A 27,488-nucleotide genomic window follows, 5' to 3' on the forward strand; every position below is an offset into this window, starting at 1 on the left:
ACAACTATGAACTAGGTTTACAGCATATGAAATACATTTGGCAACAACATGCACTTTGAGAGTGCAGACAGCCCAATTTTCATCAATTAATATATTCTGTAGACATACCCTCATCCGCTCTCTTTTCCTGAAAGCTGATCTGTCCAGTTTTGGAGTTGATGTCAGCAGGCCAGGGAAGCTAGGGTCGATAGGGGGTTTAGCTCGCTCGTCTGCGGGAACAAACTGCCGCCATTGCTTGCCGTGCTACCGAGGTCCTTTGTCCCTGAATTGCTCACACACTCTGTCAGATTCAATGGGGGTCTGGCAGCAGATTTCTTTGACTTTATCGTTGGAAATGCATCTGCTTTGAGTGTCGCAGGATATCCACACATTCTTGCCATCTCTGTCGTAGCATAGCTTTCGTCGGTAAAGTGTGCGGAACAAACGTCCAATTTCTTGCCACTTTGGCATCTTTGGGCCACTGGTGCAACTTGAATCCGTCCCTGTTCGTGTTGTTACACCCTCCGACAACACACCGACGAGGCATGATGTCTCCAAGGTACGGGAAACAGTCGAAAAAACGGAAAATAACAGAGCTGATTTGACTCGGTGTTTGAGAAAATGGCGGAGAGCGAATATTAGAAAGGCGTTTAATTCGCCAAAATTCACCCATTTAGAGTTCGGAAATCGGTTAAAAAAATATATGGTCATTTTTCTGCAACATCAAGGTATATATTGACGCTTACATAGGTCTGGTGATAATGTTCCCCTTTAAACTATTTGCATTATGGTAATCAGCGAAGAAAAAAATCCATAATTCAGTCGCCCTGTTTTATAAGCTGCAGAGTTCAAAGCGTAGGAAAAAAGTAGCAGCTTATAACCCAGAATTTACAGTACTTGTCATTATCATTATTTGGTCTTATGAAAATAACTATTATTTACATTTAGGCTATTTGTGTTTCACACTTAAAATCACTGTTTTTTTTGGCCCATTTTCACTTTGGCCCCCACCCTGTTCTACACCATTTTCAGTTTTCAGGGCCGAGGACTCCAACACCCACCGTCACCTCACCGAGTTTGTGGGCCTGGATATTGAGATGGCCTTCAATTACCACTACCACGAGGTGATCGACTCCATAACCGACACCATGGTTCAGATCTTCAAGGGGCTGAGAGACAAGTCAGTGTTACCTCATTCGGGTGTGATTTGGAGTTGCGATGTCTAAACATGAATGAATACAAGTTATATAACAACCGTAATGGTATGGTATATACCAGGGGTCGGCAACCCAAAATGTTGAAGGAGCCATATTGGACCAAAAATACAAAAACAAATCTGTCTGGAGCCGCAAAAAATTAAAAGCCATATTACAGATAGTGTGTCATGAGATATAAACTGAATTAAGAGGACTTAAAGGAAACTAAATGACCTCAAATATAGCTACAAATGAGGCATAATGATGCAATATGTATAGAGATGTCCGATATTATCGGCCTATAAATGCTTTAAAATGTAATATCGAATATTATCGGTATCGTTTTTTTTATCGTTTGTTTTTTTAGGGCCCGCATGGCCCATTGTATATGGACTCCCAAAGGGAGTCCTTATGCAATGGGACATAAGGACCTATTGAATTTGTAAGGTTTTATTATTCTTTATTCTTTATTCTTCCGCCGCCACTTTAAACTGTAATTTGACCCACTTAACATGCTTCAAAACTCACCATATTTGACCCACACATCAGGACCTGCGAAAATTGCCTTTTTTAAAAAAAAAACGAACCACAAAACTCAAAATTGCGCTCTAGCGCCCCCTACGAAAAACAAAAACTAGACTGCCTGTAACTCCCACTAGGAAGGCCGGAGAGACATGAAACAAAAACCTTTATGTAGGTGTGACTTAGACCTAGATTTCATAATAGTATATTCCCGGGCAAAAATCAACAGGAAGTTGGCAATTCCCCCTTCAAGACAAAAAAGTACTAAAAACAGTCACTTTTGCCTCTTTGAGCTGTAATTTGACCCCCTTAACATGCTTCAAAACTCACCGAACTGAACACACACATCAGGACTGGCAAAAATTGTGATCTAATAAAAAAACCTAACCCCAAATCTCAAAATTGTGCTCTAGCGCAATTTTTTAATGAAACGCACAAAAAACTGCTCCTCGGATGAAAAAACTGACAAAACTGCCTGTAACTCTCCCTGGGAAGGTCGGAGAGACATGAAACAAAAACCTCTATGTAGGTCTCACGTAGACCTACATTTCATAAATTGACAACCCCCAGCAAAAATCAACAGGAAGTTTGCTATTCCCCCTTCAAAACAAATTTTTTTTATAAACCGGTCACTTCTCTTCAAACATTATCTCCTCTGAGCGCATTTGTCGTATCAGCTTCAAAATAACACAGGAGAGAGATTGAACCCTTCCAAATAAAAGTTATCGAAATAATTTTTCTAACTGCTCCGGTTTTGATTTTATGAGCCTTCAAAGAACCGCTGCGCTGATGCTGCTGCGCTGCTGTTTTTTTTAAGATGGCTGCTTAAAAGCAGGAAGCACCAACGTGCCCACACAATGCAGACAAGGTAGGTACACTAGACAAAAGTCTTGGGACACTTCAGACTAAAAGTAGACAAAAGTATTGGGACACTTGGGACTAAAACTTGACAAAAGTATTGGGACACTTAGGACTAGCACCTGCCAAATTCGCGGGCCCGACCAATGCTGCTTGCAGCTTTAATTTATTTTGTTTTTATTAAATCAACATAAAAAACATTATATACACTTACAATTAGAGCCCCAACCCAAAAAACTTCCCTCTCCCATTTACACTCATTCACACAAAAGGGTTGTTTCTTTCTATTATTAATATTCTGGTTCCTACATTATATATCAATATATATCAATACAGTCTGCAAGGGATACAGTCCGTAAGCACACATGATTGGTCCACTAATAGTACTAACCTTTAACTGTTAATTTTACTCATTTTCATTATATACTAGTTTCTATGTAACTGTTTTTATATTTTTACTTTTTTTTTTATTCAAGAAAATATTTTAAATTTATTTATTTTATTTTAATTTTGTTTTAAAAAGGACCTTATCTTCACCATACCTGGTTGTCCAAATTAGGCATAATAATGTGTTAATTCCATGACTGTATATATCGGTATCGGTAATTAAAGAGTTGGACAATATCGGATATCGGCAAAAAGCCACTATCGGACATCCCTTAATATGTACATATTGCTCGCCTAAATAGCATGTTAGCATCGATTAGCTTGCAGTCATGCAGTGACCAAATATGTCTGATTAGCACTCCACACAAGTCAATAACATCAACAAAACTCACCTTGGTGCATTCATGCACAACCTTAAAAGTTTGGTGGACAAAATGAGACAGAAAAAGAAGTGGCATAAAACACGTCCTAGAAAGTCGGAGAAAGTTATACATGTAAACAAACTATGGTGAGTTCAAGGACCGCCAAAATTAGTAGGACAAAACGGCGCTCGCCAAATACTCGAATCAGTGAAGCATGTTTAATATAAACAGTGTGATTTATAACAATTAGGGAGGTTTGTGTCATGTTTGTCCTCCTACAGAAACCATATTAAAACAAAAAAATATTTTTTTAAAAAGGACCTTATCTTCACCATACCTGGTTGTCCAAATTAGGCATAATAATGTGTTAATTCCACGACTGTATATATCGGTATCGGTAATTAAAGAGTTGGACAATATCGGATATCGGCAAAAAGCCATTATCGGACATCCCTTAATATGTACATATTGCTCGCCTAAATAGCATGTTAGCATCGTTTAGCTTGCAGTCGTGCAGTGACCAAATATGTCTGATTAGCACTCCACACAAGTCAATAACATCAACAAAACTCACCTTTGTGCATTCATGCACAACCTTAAAAGTTTGGTGGACAAAATGAGACAGAAAAAGAATTGCATACCTGCCAACTACTCCGGTTTTCCCGTAATTCGTACGGTTTTCATCAACCTATTCCGGGTTACGGTTGCAGTGATAAAAAAAAAGGTTTTTCATTAATTAAAAAAAAAAAAGGGTGAAAACTACGCGAATTGCACCTTGTGCAGACAAGATTTTTCGATCGGACCCGGAGGAATTAGCGATGTAAAAGACCACGTTGGGACAAAAAAACACAAGCCTAATGCCGTTGCTAGCGATACAAGTGGAAAACTTTCAACGTTTTTCGTCGCCCAAACAGATTCTTTGGATGTGATAAATGCCGAAGTTTTATTTACGGAGGCAATAATTGAGCATGGATTTCCAATCGCACTGGCTGATCACATGGGACAGTTAAATGTTTGTAATGCAACCTTTAAAAATCATTACGCGGTGATCGCGGTCCCAAAAATAAACTTTTCTTGCATGATAATGTCCAGAAAAATTCGCTTTATATTATATTACTATAGAGTCCTTTTAACGAATGAGTTTGATGGTTTATCACAAACCTTAAATGAAAGAAGTCCTTTGTTCTCCTGCACCATGCATATGCACTTTGGCCTTGCTTCGTGTTTGGTGCGCAATCCTGTCGGCTGTATTTCACAGCACGACATACTGTTAAAAGTGTTTATACTATTTATGCTTTCAAGTCCAAGTTGAAGAAATCTTGTTAAATGTTGACAGCATAACTACCAAAATACAGAAGTATGTCCTTAATATTTTTGCAGTGCTATTTCTGTTGAAAAGTTCAAATGATTACATTAGAGATGTGATGTGCCACTTTTCAAGTGTCTGATGGCTTAAATTAATTTTCATAAATTTTTCATATTTTGAATTCTTTTGAAAGGCTTACAAAAAAACTACATTTGAATTGTAATTCCATGCTATTGACAGGACTATTAATTTTAATGAAGTTAGCTTACCATGTTTACAGTATGATAATTGTGATAGAAATGTGAATTTTAGGCACAGAATATTTTTTACAATTGAACAAGGCAGTAGATTATACAAGCTTGGACAGAAAGTTAATGACACCAATTTTTTTTTTAAATGGAATTGTTTAGTACTGTTTTACCATTTGTTTACTGTAAAAAGTGTTTATACTGTTTATACTTTCAATTAACAAATTGAAGTCTTGTGAAAGGTTGACAGGATAACTGGCATTAACTGTCAAAATAATTTCAAACTATTGAAGTTAGCTTACAGAATAAACATGTCAATCAACCCATATGATTTTTGCTGTAATATTTTTGTGTTGAAAAGTCACTGTGACTGATAGAAAAGTGATGGTTTTAGCAACATTTTAACCTGTCTGAATGCTAATAATCATTTTGCGTCGGGGGGCGAAGCCCTGAACCCTCCACCAGGACTTTGTCCTGGACCTACCGGGGCCTGCGGCCCTTGGACCCTGGCTACTAGGTTTTTCTGATTTCAAAAGTTGGCAGGTATGGAATTGGCATAAAACACGTCCTCGAAAGTCGGAGAAAGTTATACATGTAAACAAACTATGGTGAGTTCAAGGACCGCCAAAATTAGTAGGACAAAACGGCGCTCGCCAAATACTCGAATCAGTGAAGCATGTTTAATATAAACAGTGTGCTTTATAACAATTAGGGAGGTTTATGTCATGTTTGTCCTCCTACAGAAACCATATTAAAACAAAAAAATATTTTTTCCCCTCATCTTTTTCCATTTTTCATACATTTTTGAAAAAGCTCCAGAGAGCCACTAGGGCGGCGCTAAAGAGCCGCATGCGGCTCTAGAGCTGCGGGTTGCCGACCCCTGGTATATACATTCTGGTTCTGTGAGGACGTATACAGATCTTGACAGGATCCTTGTATGAAACATTTCGTATTGTCATTGGGGCTGTCAAAAATGAGTTAACTAATGCGAATAATCACAAAGAAATATTGCATTTATCATGTATTAGACATTTAAATGAACTCGATAACGTTAATTCCCATGTGCATGCATTGTTTCAGCAAAGACGTGCAAATAAACGGTAATACTAATAACTATAAAACGCCGGTTATTCTTACCGTATTAAATTAAAATGATCAAAAAACCTTACTAAAAAAATCTAACTGGTTTAAATGCTAACATGAAAACAAGAGGCATTAACGTCTTTCCCCGATTTAATTGTGTATAAACACATTACTGTCAAAACAACTAAGATACGGTATTCACATTGAACATAAAAGTGATCGGTATTTACTCCACAGGGTAAGTCGTTAAACAACCGGGAAGTGTGTTCGACAGGAAGTGAACTCGCAACTGCAATTCTAATCGTGATAATTTTGGTCACAATAACATTATTTAGCCATTTTTAATTGTTTTGGTCGTGTATATTTGAGGTTCCCTACTCCTCAAACAGAGACATAACATATTTTATTGCTTTTAGTTGTGATTTTTAGTAAAACATACAGTGGTTATTTTATTTGTATTGTTTGTTTTAATTAATTTAAAAGTTTACATTCCAATTGCAATGTTAAAAGTGCACGAGAAATACAAGTTTATTATATAGTAGTTTATTTTAGACCCAGGGGGATCCATATCACAGAAGACAAACATACAACGATAACAATTATTGCATTATTATTATTAGAGATGTCCGATAATGGCTTTTTTGCCGATATTGTCCGACTCTTAATGACCGATTCCGATATCAACCGATACCGATATATACAGTCGTGGAATTAACACATTATTATGCCTAATTTTGTTGTGATGCATTAAACAATGTAACAAGGTTTTCCAAAATAAATCAACTCAAGTTATGGGAAAGAAAAATGCCAACATGGCACTGCCATATTTATTATTGAAGTCACAAAGTGCATTATTGTTTTTAACAGGCCTCAAAACAGCAGCTTGGAATTAGGGACATGCTCTCCCTGAGAGAGCATGAGGAGGTTGAGGTGGGGGGGGGTGTATATTGTAGCGTCCCGGAAGAGTTAGTGCTGCAAGGGATTCTGGGTATTTGTTCTGTTGTGTTTTTGTTGTGTTACGGTGCGGATGTTCTCCCGAAATGTGTTTGTCATTCTTGTTTGGTGTGGGTTCACAGTGTGGCGCATATTTGTAACAGTGTTAAAGTTGTTTATACGGCCACCCTCAGTGGGACCTGTATGGCTGTTGACCAAGTTTGCGGTGCATTCACTTGTGTGTGTGAAAAGCCGTAGATATTATGTGACTGGGCATGCAAAGACAGTGTTTTTAAGGCACGCCCCCAATATTGTTGTCTGGGTGGAAATCGGGAGAAATTTGGGAGAATGGTTGCCCCGGGAGATTTTCGGGAGGGGCACTGAAATTCGGGAATCTCCCGGGAAAATGGGGAGGGTTGGCAAGTATGACTGGGAGACGCAACTGCTCTGTACTTCTCCCTACGTCCGTGTACCACTCTGTACAGCGGCGTTTTAAAAAAATCATAAATTTTACTTTTTGAAACCGATACCGATAATTTCCGATATTACATTTTAAAGCATTTATCGGCCGATAATATCGGCAGTCCAAAATGATTGGACATCTCTAATTTTTATTGTTTGTTTTAATTGATATGGAGATTTAAAAGTAGGGATGTCACGATCCGATATTTGGATCTGATCGGCTGCCGATATTTGCCAAAAATTGCGTATCGGCAAGGCATGGGAAAATGCCGATACTGCTGCTCCGTAATTTCCGTTCCGCATTTTCCAGCACACCTTCAACACATCCACACGTCTGTGAATTCTCACGCAGTTGCTTTTAGCTGCGGACATTATACGACAGGCTCTTCTCACTCTTTCCTGTGTCTCCCTCTCACAGACAGCGAGCGCACCTTCTTACACACGTCACATACTGTCACGACACACGTCACATACGTATACGCCCTCCCAGAGCAGAGAGGTAGCAGCATGGCTAACGTTAGCTGTGATGCTAGCGCAGCCGTGCGAGCAAAGCTCCCTCTAAGGTGCTCGCCTGTGCAATTGCGCACTGTTTAAGCGTCCTCTGCGCATAGCAAATCTATGCCACGCACAAAATCAAATAAACAAATAAGCGCATAACAATTTTCAACACACGGACACGACAGAGAAAACAGTTTTCGTCATCATTGTTCAAATATTGTGACGTCTGTCGAGACGCTTATCTCCATTCGGTGCCACACGTCCACACCATCAAAATGCCGAGGCAAAAATTTCCACATCAACACCGTATGAAAAAATTAGTGATTTTTTTTAGTTGTGATTTCCTTCTCTGCATGAAAGTTTAAAAGTAGCATATATTAATGCAGTATGAAGAAGAATGTTTTAATGTAGACATGCAAGCCTTGAAAGAACATTTTGAAAATCAAGACTACATTTCCTGCAAATGGGTGCATTTCTACCCTATATTTTAACTTTAGATTTATTCTCATATCAAACTCTTTTGGCTGTCTTTTTGACACTTACATCCGGCGCCCCCCTCCACACCCTGGATTATAAATAATGTAAATAATTCAATGTGATTATCTTGTGTGATGACTGTATTATGATGATAGTATATATCTGACAGTATATATCTGTATCATGAATCAATTTAAGTGGACCCCGACTTCAACAAGTTGAAAAACTTATTGGGGTGTTACCATTTAGTGGTCAATTGTACGGAATATGTACTTCACTGTGCAACCTACTAATAAAAGTCTCAATCAATCAATCAAAACACATAGAATCATCATACTGCTGTGATTATATGCATCAAGTGTTCATTCAAGGCTAAGGCAAAATATCGAGATATATATATCGTGTATCGCAATATGGCCTTAAAATATCGCAATATTAAAAAAAGGCCATATCGCCCAGCCCTAGTTTCAATGATGCCATTTCTGTTTGTCATGTATAATTTTGTCTATTTTGTGTTTATCCTTGAATAAACAGGTCAGTTTCTTGTTACCAACCATTGTGTATTATTCAAACTCACCTAATTCAGCTGGCTAGTTGTTATCAAGAGTACTAAAACCCTTTTCAACATGATTTTGACAACTAAGTAGGCTAAATAACTTTAAACTTTAACACATGCTCGGATAGGCCAGTATCGGTCAGTATCGGTATCGGATCGGAAGTGCAAAAACCTGGATCGGGACATCCCTATTTAAAAGTTTATATTGCAATGTTAAAGGACAGGAGAAATACAAGTTTATTATATAGTCATTTATTTCAGACCCAGGGGGATCCATATCACAGAAGACAAACATACTACAACGATAACAATTATTGCATTATTATGTATTATTATTATTATTATTACATCAGTGGTTCATTTGTTCCCATAATAATGTTGACAATGATATTGTTTATTGACAATAATTTGTAGGTCCAGCAAAATGTATCTGCCAAAAAAGTCTTGAGGTTTTTTTGTATATTAATTTGAATCATGCAGGCGAGTGATAACCTGTGAATAATCATGATTGATACCATCCAAAAGTGTGATTAATCTGATGGAAAAAGATGAATAATTTGATGGCACTAATTGTAATATTGTATTTCTTGATGGCCAAAATACTGGCAAGGGAAGTGCCAGTAGTAAGATGTTCCATGTGGTTTCAGTGCCATCTAGTGGCAGTGTTCAGTAACGTGGAAGAAATTGGCAATAAATTTAAAAAAAAACCACGTTTGCTCATTTAGAGATCTGTTTTGACCTGTTCCAGCTGAACTGACTGATAAGTGGACTGTTAATTGTTTTGTAACCTTCTTTGTCCCGTTTGTATCAGCTTCCAGACTGAGATCCAGACCGTGAACAAGCAGTTCCCCAGCGAGCCCTTCAAGTTCCTGGAGCCCACTCTGAGGCTGGAGTACAGCGAGGCGTTGGCCATGCTGCGTGAGGCCGGGGTGGAGATGGGTGACGAGGAAGACCTGAGGTCAGAAATAGTCAAGCGTCACTCTGCTCGTGTCACATGACATCAAAACACCATCGTTATTATAAGGGCTTTACAAAGACGTTTTTATAAAAATCTGTAAAATGACTGATTATTTTAGTACTTCAACTTATAGTAGTAGTATTTTTATGTATTTGTTTTATCTCTGATTATTTTACCATTTTTAATATTAGCTTTATTTTATGTGTAATTATTCACTATTTGTGTGCAATTTATTTTTATAGTCTGGTTTACAGTTGCCTGTGTGTCGGATCCAGCCCACTAAGTAAAACAAAATATATATATATATATATATATATATATATATATATATATCTATATCTCTCTCATATATATATATATATATATATATATATATATATATATATATATATATATATATATATATATATATATACAGGTAAAAGCCAGTAAATTAGAATATTTTGAAAAACTTGATTTATTTCAGTAATTGCATTCAAAAGGTGTAACTTGTACATTATATTTATTCATTGCACACAGACTGATGCATTCAAATGTTTATTTCATTTAATTTTGATGATTTGAAGTGGCAACAAATGAAAATCCAAAATTCCGTGTGTCACAAAATTAGAATATTACTTAAGGCTAATACAAAAAAGGGATTTTTAGAAATGTTGGCCAACTGAAAAGTATGAAAATGAAAAATATGAGCATGTACAATACTCAATACTTGGTTGGAGCTCCTTTTGCCTCAATTACTGCGTTAATGCGGCGTGGCATGGAGTCGATGAGTTTCTGGCACTGCTCAGGTGTTATGAGAGCCCAGGTTGCTCTGATAGTGGCCTTCAACTCTTCTGCGTTTTTGGGTCTGGCATTCTGCATCTTCCTTTTCACAATACCCCACAGATTTTCTATGGGGCTAAGGTCAGGGGAGTTGGCGGGCCAATTTAGAACAGAAATACCATGGTCCGTAAACCAGGCACGGGTAGATTTTGCGCTGTGTGCAGGCGCCAAGTCCTGTTGGAACTTGAAATCTCCATCTCCATAGAGCAGGTCAGCAGCAGGAAGCATGAAGTGCTCTAAAACTTGCTGGTAGACGGCTGCGTTGACCCTGGATCTCAGGAAACAGAGTGGACCGACACCAGCAGATGACAGGGCACCCCAAACCATCACCCAACCATGCAAATGTTGCATTTCCTTTGGAAATCGAGGTCCCAGAGTCTGGAGGAAGACAGGAGAGGCACAGGATCCACGTTGCCTGAAGTGTAGTGTAAAGTTTCCACCATCAGTGATGGTTTGGGGTGCCATGTCATCTGCTGGTGTCGGTCCACTCTGTTTTCTGAGATCCAGGGTCAACGCAGCCGTCTACCAGCAAGTTTTAGAGCACTTCATGCTTCCTGCTGCTGACCTGCTCTATGGAGATGGAGATTTCAAGTTCCAACAGGACTTGGTGCCTGCACACAGCGCAAAATCTACCCGTGCCTGGTTTACGGACCATGGTATTTCTGTTCTAAATTGGCCCGCCAACTCCCCTGACCTTAGCCCCATAGAAAATCTGTGGGGTATTGTGAAAAGGAAGATGCAGAATGCCAGACCCAAAAACGCAGAAGAGTTGAAGGCCACTATCAGAGCAACCTGGGCTCTCATAACACCTGAGCAGTGCCAGAAACTCATCGACTCCATGCCACGCCGCATTAACGCAGTAATTGAGGCAAAAGGAGCTCCAACCAAGTATTGAGTATTGTCCATGCTCATATTTTTCATTTTCATACTTTTCAGTTGGCCAACATTTCTAAAAATCCCTTTTTTGTATTAGCCTTAAGTAATATTCTAATTTTGTGACACACGGAATTTTGGATTTTCATTTGTTGCCACTTCAAATCATCAAAATTAAATGAAATAAACATTTGAATGCATCAGTCTGTGTGCAATGAATAAATATAATGTACAAGTTACACCTTTTGAATGCAATTACTGAAATAAATCAAGTTTTTCAAAATATTCTAATTTACTGGCTTTTACCTGTATATATACCAGGGGTCGGCAACCCAAAATGTTGAAAGAGCCATATTGGACTAAAAATCCAAAAACAAATCTGTCTGGAGCCGCAAAAAATTAAAAGCCATACTACATACAGATAGTGTGTCATGAGATATAAATTGAATTAAGAGGACTTAAAGGAAACTAAATGACCTCGAATATAGCTACAAATGATGCATAATGATGCAATATGTACATATAGCTAGCCTAAATAGCATGTTAGCATCGATTAGCTCGCAGTCATGCAGTGACCAAATATGTCTGATTAGCACTCCACACAAGTCAATAACATCAACAAAACTCACCTTTCATGCACAACGTTAAAAGTTTGGTGGACAAAATGAGACAGAAAAAGAAGTGGCATAAAACACGTCCTAGAAAGTCGGAGAAAGTTATACATGTAAACAAACTACGGTGAGTTCAAAGACCGCCAAAATCAGTAGGACAAAACGGCGCTCGCCAAATACTCGAATCAGTGAAGCATGTTTAATATAAACAGTGTGCTTTGTAACAATTAGGGAGGTTTGTGTCATGTTTGTCCTCCTACAGAAAACATATTAAAACAAAAAATAGATTTTTTTCTTTTCTTTTTCCATTTTTCATACATTTTTTAAAAAGCTCCAGAGAGCCACTAGGGCGGCGCTAAAGAGCCGCATGCGGCTCTAGAGCCGCGGGTTGCCGACCCCTGATATATACATACAGATATATCTATATAGTTGTGTGTATATATATATATATATATATATATTTTTTTTTTATATATAAAATAATAATAATAATTACATTTGTAACGCACTTTACATTTGTTAAAATCTCAAAGTGCTACAAAGTATAAAAAAAAAAAATAAATAAAAAGTTAGAATATATAATAGAAAATTTTAATAGAAATGAAAACATGAAAAACACTAGATAAAACAGAAACATAGATAAAAATAGAAATAAAAGCATGAAAGCACTGGATAAAAACAAATAGGCAAGCAGTGTATTTAAAAACAAGAAGGCAGAAAAATTAGATAAAAGCTGTGCTAAAAAGGTGGGTTTTTTAATCCCTTCTTATATATATATATATATATATATATATATATATATATATATATATATATATGTATATATATATATATTCCAAGTGTGCGTGTGACAATCATTGGTAATTTAACTTAACTATATATCCATCCAGCCATCCATCTTCTTCCGCTTATCCGAAGTCGGGTCGCGGGGGCAGCAGCCTAAGCAGGGAAGCCCAGACTTCCCTCTCCCCAGCCACTTCGTCCAGCTCTTCCCGGGGGATCCCGAGGCGTTCCCAGGCCAGCCGGGAGACATAGTCTTCCCAACGTGTCCTGCGTCTTCCCCGTGGCCTCCTACCGGTCGGACGTGCCCTAAACACCTCTCTAGGGAGGCGTTCGGGTGGCATCCTGACCAGATGCCCGAACCACCTCATCTGGCTCCTCTCCATGTAGAGGAGCAGCGGCTTTACTTTGAGCTCCCCCCGGATGACAGAGCTTCTCACCCTATCTCTAAGGGAGAGCCCCGCCACCCGGCGGAGGAAACTCATTTCGGCCGCTTGTACCCGTGATCTTGTCCTTTTGGTCATAACCCAAAGCTCATGACCATAGGTGAGGATGGGAACGTAGATCGACCAGTAAATTGAGAGCTTTGCCTTCCGGCTCAGCTCCTTCTTCACCACAACGGATCGATACAGCGTCCGCATTACTGAAGACGCCACACCGATCCGCCTGTATATATATATATATATATATATACATATATATATATATATATAGGTCAGGAAAAAACACAAGAGGCTATATCATCCCTACAAGCCTGTTTCGCAGGTTTTGTATAGCCTCTTGTGTTTTTTCCTGACTTAACGTATATTGTTTTTGGATATAATTACTGATAGACATTTTTTTCTGTTCTACAGCACACCCAATGAAAAGCTTCTTGGCCGCCTTGTCAAGGAAAAGGTACGTGCAAATGTATTCAGGTGATGATACATTATTATGTACTCACAGATGCTAACTGGTGGTTGAGTGAATAATCGTAGTAATAAAAGCAATTCATAGAATAGAACATGACATAAAAACAATACTGTTAAAGGGAAACATTATCACAATTTCAGAAGGGTTAAAACCATTAAAAATCAGTTCCCAGTGGCTTATTTTATTTTTCGAAGTTTTTTTCAAAATTTTACCCATCACGCAATATCCCTAAAAAAAGCTTCAAAGTGCCTGATTTTAACCATCGTTATATACACCCGTCCATTTTCCTGTGACGTCACATAGTGAAGCCAACTCAAACAAACATGGCGCATAGAACAGCAAGCTATAGCGACATTAGCTCGGATTCAGACTCGGATTTCAGCGGCTTAAGCGATTCAACAGATTACGCATGTATTGAAACGGATGGTTGTAGTGTGGAGGCAGGTAGCGAAAACGAAATTGAAGAAGAAACTGAAGCTATTGAGCCATATCGGTTTGAACCGTATGCAAGCGAAACCGACGAAAACGACACGACAGCCAGCGACACGGGAGAAAGCGAGGACGAATTCGGCGATCGCCTTCTAACCAACGATTGGTATGTGTTTGTTTGGCATTAAAGGAAACTAACAACTATGAACTAGGTTTACAGCATATGAAATACATTTGGCAACAACATGCACTTTGAGAGTGCAGACAGCCCAGTTTTCATCAATTAATATATATTCTGTAGACATACCCTCATCCGCGCTCTTTTCCTGAAAGCTGATCTGTCCAGTTTTGGAGTTGATGTCAGCAGGCCAAGGAAGCTAGGGTCGATGTGAGCCAAGACATCCAGGGGGTTTAGCTCGCTCGTCTGCGGGAACAAACTGCCGCCATTGCTTGCCGTGCTACCGAGGTCCTTTGTCCCTGAATTGCTCACACACTCCGGCAGATTCAATGGGGGTCTGGCGGCAGATTTCTTTGACTTAATCGTTGGAAATGCATCTGCTTTGAGTGTCGCAGGATATCCACACATTCTTGCCATCTCTGTCGTAGCATAGCTTTCGTCGGTAAAGTGTGCGGAACAAACGTCCAATTTCTCGCCACTTTCGCATCTTTGGGCCACTGGTGCAACTTGAATCCGTCCCTGTTCGTGTTGTTACACCCTCCGACAACACACCCACGAGGCATGATGTCTCCAAGGTACGGAAAGCAGTCGAAAAAACGGAAAATAACAGAGCTGATTTGACTCGGTGTTTGAGAAAATGGCGGATTGCTTCCCGATGCGACGCCACGTTGTGACGTCATCGCTCCGAGAGCGAATATTAGAAAGGCGTTTAATTCGCCAAAATTCACCCATTTAGAGTTCGGAAATCGGTTAAAAAAATATATGGTCTTTTTTCTGCAACATCAAGGTATATATTGACGCTTACTAGAGATGCGCGGATAGGCAATTATTTCATCCGCAACCGCATCAGAAAGTCGTCAACCATCCGCCATCCACCCAATGTAACATTTGATCAGAACCGCACCCGCCCGTTGTTATATATCTAATACAGACGATGCAAGGCATTAGTGAGGTTATAAAGCTTTTGCCTGTTAAAGAAAGGAGACTGATCCAATGCAGCACAGACATTCGCGTGCCACGCTGTCACGACCCAGACGCACACCAGTGCGCAATCATATGGGAGCCGCGCTGAGCGCACCTCCAAGCGCATCTCGCTGCCGGCGACGGCCGGGTATATGGGCCCGACGCTCCAGCGCCATCCATTTTCAGGGCTAGTTGATTCGGCAGGTGGGTTGTTACACACTCCTTAGCGGGTTCTGACTTCCATGGCCACCGTCCTGCTGTCTATATCAACCAGGGTGAGCCCCACCCCTTTCGTGAGCGCACTGCGCGCGGAGTGAACCCTGTTACGCGCCCCCGGCAACAGGGGTGGCGGGCAGGTAAGCTGCGCGGGCGGAGCGCGCGGAGTGACCCCTGTTACGAGCCCCCGGCCACGGGGGTGGCGGGCAGGTAAGCTGCTTACCTGCTGCGCGTGACGCCGGCCGCGGCGAAGGCGGACGAGGCGGGGTGTCGGTGCGGTGGGCGCGGTGGTGACCCTGGACGTGCGTCGGGCCCTTCTCGCGGATCGCCTCAGCTACGGCTCCCGGTGGGGCCCTCTCGGGGGAAGGGGCCTCGGTCCCGGACCCCCGGCGAGGCGTCCCTTCTCCGCTCCGTAAAAGTGTCCATCTCTTTTTTCTTTTTTTTTCTGTTGTGGCATATGCTGCAGGTGCCTGCTCGTTTTTCGTATGTGGGTAACAACATTTAACTATGTATATATATTTCCGAATTGGTTTAACTGCCACCCGCCTGAATCTATTTAAAATCTAATTTTTTTTTTTTTCAACCGCCCGACCTGACCCGCGGATAAAATGTAATTTTTTTTAATTTCATCCGCCCGATCCGCGGATAATCCGCGGACTCCGCGGTTGTGCCCGCAAACCGCGCATCTCTAACGCTTACATAGGTCTGGTGATAATGTTCCCCTTTAAATCAAGGACAATTCCAATATTTTATGTCACTAAGAAAAAAAACTAGATTGTTGATTATATCCCACGTTTTTAAAATTGAAATCATGTAGTCTGAGTCAAAATAGTATTTTATAAATATCTCTATTTCTGTCACTTGTTAAAATGTGTTGCTTTTGCTTCAGTATGATACCGACTTCTACGTTCTGGACAAGTACCCGCTGGCTGTGAGACCTTTCTACACCATGCCTGATCCCAACAACCAGGTCAGTCAGACAAATATTAGCAATGTTCACTGTATTGCAAACCTCTTAATTGGACAAGCTTATGACACCGTATTCTGTTTTTCATGAACTTTTATCGTCTTATTATTATTTACTTTTTTGCTCAGAAAAACTCCAACTCGTATGACATGTTCATGCGTGGAGAAGAAATCCTGTCCGGAGCCCAGAGAATCCACGATGCTGAGATGCTGACTGAGCGGGCCAAGCATCACCAGATTGGTAAGACCTCAGTCACGGAAGTGGCTTTAAAACAAGGCCTTTGTCTCCCTCTGCAGGTGACAATAAGAAAATGAATGTGAATATGGATGAACTATGAAAAATAATCACACTTTTTTTTTTTTTTTTTACATCACAGATCTGGAGAAAATCAAGGCATACATTGACGCGTTCCGCTACGGCGCCCCCCCACATGGCGGTGGAGGCATTGGTAAGAATCTTTTTTGCTTTTGCTCTATTCACCATGACACTATTATTTATTTGCCTTGCACATACTAGTTATTTAAGTACTTGTTTATCTTTTTAGTTACCGTATTTTCCGGGCCATAGAACACACCGGTGCTTAAAAAAAACAAAAGTTTCCATTTATTAGCCGGACGGAACTATAAGCCGCAGATATATACATTGCAAAATGAATTATTTACACATAAATATTTTTTTAATGTTTCTTTACCGTATTTTTCGGAGTATAAGTCGCACCTGCCGAAAATGCATAGTAAAAAAGGAAAAAAAAACATATATATAAGTCGCACTGGAGCCCGGCCAAACTATGAAAAAAACTGCGACTTATAATCCGAAAAATACGGTACATGTCTTATATGTTTCATAACGATGTCTGTAACATGGCAGTAAAACGGCTGATCAAACAAAACAGAAGTCATCGTCATGGACCCACTAGCTGCAGAACAAATGTTCCCATTTATTAGCCGGACCGAACTATAAGCCGCAGATATATACATTGCAAAATGAGTTATTTACACACAAATATTTTTTTAATGTTTATTTACCGTATTTTTCGGAGTATAAGTCGCACCGGAGTATAAGTCGCACCTGCCGAAAATGCATAGTAAAAAAGGAAAAAAAACATATATAAGTCACACTGGGGCCCGGCCAAACTATGAAAAAAACTGCGACTTATAATCCGAAAAATACGGTACATGCCTTATATGTTTCATAACGGTGTCTGTAACATGGCAGTAAAACGGCTGATCAAACAAAACAGAAGTCATCGTCATGGACCCACTAGCTGCAGAACAAATGTTCCCATTTATTAGCCGGACCGAACTATAAGCCGCAGATATATACATTGCAAAATGAGTTATTTACACAGAAATATTTTTTTAATGTTTATTTACCGTATTTTTCGGAGTATAAGTCGCACCTGCCGAAAATGCATAGTAAAAAAGGAAAAAAAACATATATAAGGCGCACTGGAGCCCGGCCAAACTATGAAAAAAACTGCGACTTATAATCCGAAAAATACGGTACATGCCTTATATGTTTCATAACAGTGTCTGTAACATGGCAGTAAAACGGATGATCAAACAAAACAGAAGTCATCGTCATGGACCCACTAGCTGCAGAAGCTGGCTCTCCAATCAACTAAACCAGGGGTCGGCAACTTGCGGCTCTAGCGGCTCTTTAGCGCCGCCCTAGTGGCTCTCTGGAGCTTTTTCTACTAACCTACTCAGTGGCCTAGTGGTTAGAGTGTCCGCCCTGAGATCGGTAGGTTGTGAGTTCAAATCCCGGCCGGGTCATACCAAAGACTATAAAAATGGGACCCATTACCTCCCTGCTTGGCACTCAGCATCAAGGGTTGGAATTGGGGGTTAAATCACCAAAAATGATTCCCGGGCGCAGCCACCGCTGCTGCTCACTGCTCCCCTCACCTCCCAGGGGGTGATCAAGGGTGATGGGTCAAATGCAGAGAATAATTTCACCACACCTAGTGTGTGTGTGACAATCATTGGTACTTTAACTTTAACTTTTTCAAAAATGTATGAAAAATGGAAAAAGATGAGGGGAAAAAAATCTATTTTTTGTTTTAATATGGTTTCTGTAGGAGGACAAACATGACACAAGCCTCCCTAATTGTTACAAAGCACACTGTTTATATTAAACATGCTTCACTGATTCGAGTATTTGGCGAGCGCCGTTTTGTCCTACTAATTTTGGCGGTCCTTGAACTCACCTTAGTTTGTTTACATGTATAACTTTCCCCGACTTTCTAGGACGTGTTTTATGCCACTTCTTTTTCTGTCTCATTTTGTCCACCAAACTTTTAACGTTGTGCATGAAAGGTGAGTTTTGTTGATGTTATTGACTTGTGTGGAGTGCTAATCAGACATATTTGGTCACTGCATGACTGCAAGCTAATCGATGCTAACATGCTATTTAGGCTAGCTATATGTACATATTGCATCATTATACCTCATTTGTAGCTATATTTGAGGTCATTTAGTTTCCTTTAAGTCCTCTTAATTCAATTTATATCTCATGACACACTATCTGTATGTAATATAGCTTTTAATTTGTTGCGGCTCCAGACAGATTTGTTTTTGGATTTTTGGTCCAATATGGCTCTTTCAACATTTTGGGTTGCCGACCCATGAGCTAAACAGACTCAATAACTCCACGGTGACGGCTTGTTGAATTTACTGAAGAATTTGTTCAACTGAAACAATACAAAAAGAATGCCATTTTAGGTTAATAGTTCTAAAAGACAATTAATTACTACTTGTCCATGACGATGACTTCTGTTTTGTTTGATCAGCCGTTTTACTGCCGTGTTACAGACACCGTTTTGAAACAACAAAGGCATGTAAATAAACATTTAAAAAATATTTCTGTGTAAATAACTCTTTTTGCAATGTATATATCTGCGGCTTATACTTCGGTCCGGCTAATAAATGGAAACATATTACCTACTCAGCAGGCCTAGTGGTTAGAGTGTCCATTGTGAGTTCAAACCCCGGCCGAGTCATACCAAAAATGGGACCCATTACCTCCCTGCTTGGCACTCAGCATCAAAGGTTGGAATTGGGGGTTAAATCACCAAAAATGATTCCCGGGCGTGGCCACCACTGCTCCCCTCACCTCCCAGGGGGTGATCAAGGGTGATGGGTCAAATGCAGAGAAAAATTTCGCCACACCTAGTGTGTGTGTGACAATCATTGGTACTTTAACTTTTAGCTTTTGCTTTATTCACCAGGGCACTATTATTTATTTTCCTTGCACATATTAGTTATTTAAGTACTTGTTTATCATTTTAGTTACCATATTTTCCAGGCTATAGAACACACCGGTGCTTAAAAAATTTATTAGCCGGACCGAACTATAAGCCGCAGATATATACATTGCGAAATGAGTTATTTACACAGAAATATTTTTTTAATGTTTATTTACATGCCTTATGTGTTTCATGACGGTGTCTGTAACACGGCAGTAAAACGGCTGATCAAACAAAACAGAAAGCATCGTCATGGACCCACTAGCTGCGGAAGCTAGCTCTCCAATCAACTAAACAGACTCAATAACTCCACGGTGACATTTTGGTGAATTTACCGAATAATTTGTTAAACCGCAAAAATAATGCTATTTTAGGTTAATAGTTCTAACAGACACTCATAAATTTTCTACGCTAGCTTGATTACATTACGATAGCACAAATATGCATGAACACATTCCTACAGACATCACACAAGGGACGGTTTAGTAAGTACAAATAGTTTTAGTTATATTGTAAAAGGTACAAACGTGGCTTTGAGTGATGAACGAAGAAACCATACAAGTAGAAACGCTATGGAGGGCTAGAAGACCGAACGGCACTTGTACTTCCGGTTCAAAGCTTTAAACAGCAGGAAGAAACACTCGTCTGCATTCACCCAGCTGCACCTGCAGTGAGCAAATTTGTCCAAAAGATGGCGCCATAGCCCAAACAATAACATACCTTTTCAGTATCCTTGCTTTTTTTTAAAAAAATTTTTTAACTATTTGCATTATGGCCGTTAGCAAAGAAAAATCCATAAATTGCTGCGCCGTCTTATAAGCTATGGACAACTAGAAGACGGAAGGGCACTTGTACTTCCGGTTTAAAGCACTAAGCTGAAGGAATTGTGTTTTTTTTATTGAACAATACAATATATTCACATTGTGCACACAACTGAAAGCACTTTAAACACTTGTCAACATGTTCAAACTTCCACCAGGTTGTGCAATTACCTTCTTTAACTAACAAAACATGTCAAGGAATGAAAAGTAAATGACAATAAAAATAGATTATTTAAAGGTTATTTTAGTAAATAAATACAAATAAAATAAAATGCAAATTATTAAAATAGGGCTAATCTAAATCAACTTAAATTCCTCCAATAAAGATACTACTTTAACCACCACTAAACCTTAGTGGCCACATGCGTGGACAGCACCTTTTAGCTCTTATTTCCACACTACTGAATTGGGGTCTTATGGCCACTTATGTGGACACTTATACTGCCACCTGGTGGTGTCAGAAGAGTATAACATACAATGGAATTTGGAAAAAAAAAAGTGTAAAAATAAAAATTTGCACGTCATTACACATTAAGTACACTAGTTTGTGTACTTATGGACTAAGTACATCATATTAAAAGATTATTTTTAGTTTTTATTCTAATTAGGGTCCAATAAGCCCAAATAGCAAAGAGAAATAAAAAAAAGCATGTAAACAAACAGCTTGGGCCTTAAGAGGTTTTAAGGGCTTTTCTACTTTTAACCATTTTCCAAGATTTAATTCATCACTTGAAATCGTTAAACCAGTGTGAAAATGTAGGCTTTACTTTCAGGGTTAGGGGTTAAAAGTTCACCCCGCAGTGAGTGAACTCATCCAAAAGATGGCGCTATAGCACAAACACACCTTTTCAATTTCTTTGCTTTTTTCAACATTTATTCATTTTTTAACTTTTTGCATTATGAAAAATCCATAAATCAGCCGCACCGTTTTATAAGTGCTACAAAGCATAGGAAAAAAAAGTAGCAGTTTATAGTCCGGAATTTACTGTAATCCATCCCATCCATCCATCCATTTTCTACCGCTTATTCCCTTCGGGGTCGCGGGGGGAGCTGGAGCCTATCTCAGCTTCAATCGGGCGGAAGGCGGGGTACACCCTGGACAAGTCGCCACCTCATCGCAGTTTTCTGTAATCCTTAATATTAATTGTTTGCATTGAACAAAGATAACACAATCTCCTAAGTTGAATTATTTGTGTGTTAAACAAACCTGGCCAATATTTGTCATGTTTAACAAAGATAATACTGTATTGGACATTTTCTAATCAAGTAGTCAAACGAAATTGTCTTTCTTAGATTTATTTGAAAAGCTGGAGGAGTTCAAAAGGCACAGGTCACATTCGCAGCAAGTATAGAAGGAGCGCTTTGCTCCTCTTACACTGAATACTTGACGGGAGGGGCTAGTACGCTCCGACACCAACCGTTAGACAATGGTGCACTGTTAACTGGAATGAAGAAGCCAACACTGTCGAATTGAGCGATGAGAAGGGATGCTTTACTTTTACAGCGAATCATATGGACAAGGTCATTCTCTGCCGTTAATACAAAGGCACATAAATGTTTTCAAGTTCCTTACTTGTACTCCTCGCAGGGCTGGAGAGAGTCTGCATGCTGTACCTGGGGCTCCACAACGTGCGCCAGACCTCCATGTTCCCCCGTGACCCCAAACGTCTGACACCTTGAGTGTTGCCACCTCGCAGTCTCTAGGACGCCACACTGGTGATGGGTAACTACTAATTCACAACGCGGGAAAAGAGGAATGAGGGGAAGCGGCTCGTGCCACTTAGACACTAACGTACAACTGTGACTCACTACTTGTATCCATTGTTTAACAAGGAACAGTCAAGTTAGGTTGCACTCACAGTACTTCTTTTGGTCAACTGGAGTGTACTGTGGTCTAAGTCCTAACTACCTCCAACTAACCAAGGTCTCCTGCAAGTATGTACGACACGAGTGTGTTTTTTAATCAACCTCGATCATAAAAATGTTTTTTAACCCATGAAGCTGTTATCTCGTTTGTTTGTTTTGTTCCACTGACGACTCAGACGGTCGATGAATGGCAGTTTTTGTTTGTTTTGTTCCACTGACGACTCAGACGGTCGATGAATGGCAGTTTTTGTTTTTGTTCCACTGACGACTCAGACGGTCGATGAATGGCAGTTTTTGTTTGTTTTGTTCCACTGACGACTCAGACGGTCGATGAATGGCAGTTTTTGTTTGTTTTGTTCCACTGACGACTCAGACGGTCGATGAATGGCAGTTTTTGTTTGTTTTGTTCCACTGACGACTCAGACGGTCGATGAATGGCAGTTTTTGTTTGTTTTGTTCCACTGACGACTCAGACGGTCGATGAATGGCAGTTTTTGTTTGTTTTGTTCCACTGACGACTCAGACGGTCGATGAATGGCAGTTTTTCCAAGAATAAGCCGTTGAAATATTGCCATTAAAATAAACAGCATAAATGTGCAATACAATTAACTGTAAATATATTTTTTGTATCACGCAAAATGTCCTGCATGTTTTAAAAGATTAATTTAAACTACCTACACTTGAAAAATATCGTTTAGTAGGGGTGCTTAAACAATCGGTTCACATCTGAATCGCGTTTCTTATTCATTTTGTCATTTATCATTTTCTTAGGTTCATATTTTTACCAAGAAAATGTATAAAAATATGATAAAAACATTGATCTGAGGGTATATTTTCTGATTAATTTAAATTACCTACACTTGAAAAATAGAGTTTCGTAGTTTCACAGTTTTTTTTATTCATTTTTAATTTCATGTCTATTCATAATTTTCATCAAATCATATTTTTATCAAGAAATGTTATAAAAATATGATAAAAACATTGATCTCAGGGCATATTTTAAGATTAATTTAAATTACCTACACTTGAAAAATAGCTTTTGATAGTTTCACAGTTTTTGATTCATTTTGATTTTAAGTATATTCATAATTTTTATCAATTCATATTTTCATCAAGAAATTTTATAAAAATATGATAAAAACATCGATCTGAGTGCATGTTTTAATGTTTTAAAAGATTAATTTAAATTACCTACACTTGAAAAATAGAGTTTCGTAGTTTCACTGTTTTTTTATTCATTTTTAATTTTATGTCTATTCATAATTTTCATCAATTCATATTTTTATCAAGACATTTTTATAAAAAATATGATAACATCGATCTGAGAGCATGTTTTAAAAGATTCATTTAAACTACTTACTCTTGAAAAATAACGTTTAGTAGGGTTCACAAAAAATCGGTTCACATCTGAATCGCATTTCTTATTCATTTTGATTCCAAGTCCAGGTTCGATTTTCATCGGTTCATATTTTTATCAATACATTTTATAAAAATATGCTAAAAACATTGATCTCGGTGCATATTTCAAAAGATTAATTTAAACTACATACACTTGAAAAATAGAAATTAGTAGGGTGCACAAAAAATCGGTTCACATCCGAATCGCATTTCTTAATCATTTTGATTCTAAGTCATTCATAACTTTCATCAATTCATATTTTTATCAAGAAATGTTATAAAAATATGATAAAAACATCGATCTGAGGGCATATTTTAAGATTAATTTAAATTAGCTACACTTGAAAAATATTGTTTCTTAGTTTCAGTTTTTTTTATTAATTTTGATTCTAAATCTATTCATAATTTTCATCAATTCATATTTTTATCAAGAAATTTTACAAAGATATGATAAAAAAAACCATCGATCTGAGTGCATGTTTTGAAATATTAATTTAAACTACTTACTCTTGAAAAATAGCATTTAGTAGGGTGCACAAAAAATCGGTTCACATCCGAATCGCGTTTTTTTAATTAATTTTGATTCTAAGTCCATTCATAATTTTATCAAGAAATGTTATAAAAATATGATAAAAACATTGATCTGAGTGCATGTTTTAAAAGATTAATTTAAACTACTTACTCTTGAAAAATAACGTTGAGGAGGGTGGCACAAAAAATTGGTTCACATCTGAATCGCATTTTTTATTAATTTTGATTCTAAGTCCATTCATAATTTTATCAAGAAATGTTATAAAAATATGATAAAAACATCGATCTGAGTGCATGTTTTAAAAGATTATTTAAACTACTTACTCTTGAAAAATAACGTTGAGGGTGGTACAAAAAATCGGTTCACATCCGAATCGCGTTTTTTTATTAATTTTGATTCCAAGTCCAGTTTCGATTTTCATCGGTTCATATTTTTATTAATACATTTTATAAAAATATGCTAAAAACATTGATCTAGGTGCATATTTTAAAAGACTAATTTAAACTACATACACTTGAAAAATAGAAATTAGTAGGGTGCACAAAAAATCAGTCATTCATAACTTTCATCAATTCATATTTTTATCAAGAAATGTTATAAAAATATGATAAAAACATCGATCTGAAGGCATATTTTAAGATTAATTTAAAATAGCTACACTTGAAAAATATTGTTTCTTAGTTTCATAGTTTTTTTTATTAATTTTGATTCTAAGTCTATTCATAATTTTCATCAATTCATATGTTTATCAAGAAATTTTATAAAAATATGATAAAAAAAAAACATCGATCTGAGTGCATGTTTTAAAATATTAATTTAAACTACCGTATTTTTCGGACTATAAGTCGCAGTTTTTTTCATAGTTTATGAAAGTTGCATAATGTTTTTTTCCTTCTTTATTATGCATTTTCGGCAGGTGCGACTTATACTCCGGTGCGACTTATACTCCGAAAAATACGGTACTTACTCTTGAAAAATAGCATTTAGTAGGATGCACAAAAAATCGGTTCACATCTGAATCTCGTTTCTTATTCATTTTGTCATTTATCATTTTCATCGATTCATATTTTTACCAATAAAATGAATAAAAATATGATAACATTAATCTGAGGACATATTTTAAGATTAATTTAAATTACCTACACTTGAAAAATAGTGTTTCGTAGTTTCACAGTTTTTGTATTCATTTTTAATTCTAAATCTATTCATAATTTTCATCAATTCATATTTTTATCAAGAAATTTGATAAAAATATGATAAAAACATTGAATCTCAGGGCATATTTTAAGATGAATTTAAATTACCTACACTTGAAAAATAGCTTTTGATAGTTTCACAGTTTTTTATTCATTTTGATTCTAAGTATATTAATAATATATTTTCATCAAGAGATTTTATAAAAATATGATAAAAACATCGACCTGAGTGCATGTTTTAAAAGATTAATTTAAATTACTTACTCTTGAAAAATAGCGTTTAGTAGGGTGCACAAAAAAGCGGTTCATATCTGAATCGCGTTTCTTATTCATTTTGATTCTAAGTCATTTATCATTTTCATCGATTCAGATTTTTTAAAGAAATTTGATAAAAATATGATAAAAGCATTGATCTGAGTGCATGTTTTGAAATATTAATGTAAATTACCTACACTTGAAAAACAACAATTAGTATGGGTGCACAAAAAAATAAATTCACATCTGAATTGTGATTTTATTTATCTTTATTCTAAATAAATTCATAATTTTCAAAAAACTAGTTACATTTTTTCCCCCATAAAATGTCTCCATGCAATCAGGAGCTTTTCTAACGCGTAATCTGTTTAGAAAAAGTTTTATTGCAGGTATTATACCACATTATTATAATTGTTATATATTATTATGGGCCGGCGTGGCTCGGTTGGCGCAAGCAACTTGAGGGGTTCCAGGTTCGATTCCCGCTTCCGTCCTTCCGACTCACTGGATTGAGCAAGACACTTTACTGGCCTGCTCCCAGGTTTAAAAGTAGCTTAAAGACGTAGATAACAGCTTTAAGTCTCTAGAGAAATAATATAAATATCATTTATTTTTACTGCACTTCAAATAATACATTGAGAGAATCGGTTTGAATCAAGAAGCGTAATCGGATCAAATCGTTAGGTGCTCCAAATTTCACACCCTTACTAGCTATGCAGATATTCAATGTATTATTAACCAATTAACAGCATTTAACGACATACAATTTAAAAATCGCCAATAGAATCACAATTGCGATTTTTTGCAGAAAAATGACAGTTGGGTTTGTTTTTTCAAAATAGTGCAGCCCGAATAAATATAACCTGGCTATATTTCATGCACTTGCTTATTCTCTACTCAGTCCGGTTACTTGAACGACTCCTAGACTTGTCAAAAATGAAATCAAGTTGCCTGAGATGGGCCGCTACACATTTTGATTATTTCAATATTTGTATTATCGAGAGAAAAAAAGCAAATTGCACCAATTTGGTGGAATTGCCCTTTAATAGTATTTTTTTTAAGGTGGTGTGCACTTTTTTAGGAATTTTGTCTATCATTCACAATCCTTATGTAAGACAAAAACACATGTTTTTATTTTTTGATGCATTCTAACTCATAAATAAACACTGGCATAAGTCAGCTAACCAAGGAGACAATGAGAATCGCTCTAAAAAACATCTAAACATCTTAATCAATGTTTTATATACATGCTGAAATATGTAATGTAGTATCCGTTACATTCATAATAACATGTACTACTTACATATTTTGCTCATTTTAAGCATACGGCTGCGTATTCATTTCACAGACGCATCACAATGTTCGCTTTTCTCTTCAACAACAACACTACTACTCATTGCAGACTTCATGAGAGACAACAAAGACTACTTTGAGACAAACTTTGATCCGGAACCTTATATTTTTGAACCTGAATATAAGGAGGATGATCTACAAGTTTTAGACGCTGTGTGCTAAACAGATGCAGCTTTAGTGAAACACTAAGCATCATGTAGCGGCATTGCGAAGTGCTAAACAAGATAGACAAACTAGGAGCATA

The 27,488-nt window shown here is 37.8% G+C and overlaps 1 protein-coding gene across 1 annotated transcript in view; it reads left to right on the forward strand.

Moving 5' to 3' along the window:
* The window catches only part of dars1 (aspartyl-tRNA synthetase 1), a 144,541-nt gene extending 121,901 nt beyond the window's left edge, over positions 1–22,640 (forward strand). Inside the window, exons 12-18 of the mRNA XM_061926611.1 lie at positions 1,012–1,159; positions 9,679–9,825; positions 13,766–13,808; positions 16,499–16,579; positions 16,705–16,816; positions 16,953–17,024; positions 22,233–22,640. Of these exons, the coding sequence (XP_061782595.1) occupies positions 1,012–1,159; positions 9,679–9,825; positions 13,766–13,808; positions 16,499–16,579; positions 16,705–16,816; positions 16,953–17,024; positions 22,233–22,324 (695 nt within the window). The 3' untranslated portion in view covers positions 22,325–22,640. The remainder of the gene's footprint in view (positions 1–1,011; positions 1,160–9,678; positions 9,826–13,765; positions 13,809–16,498; positions 16,580–16,704; positions 16,817–16,952; positions 17,025–22,232) is intronic.
* The last annotated feature ends 4,848 nt before the right edge of the window (positions 22,641–27,488 follow it).

Source organism: Nerophis lumbriciformis, linkage group LG31 (assembly GCF_033978685.3).
Source record: "Nerophis lumbriciformis linkage group LG31, RoL_Nlum_v2.1, whole genome shotgun sequence".
NCBI classification, from domain to species: Eukaryota; Metazoa; Chordata; class Actinopteri; order Syngnathiformes; family Syngnathidae; genus Nerophis; species Nerophis lumbriciformis.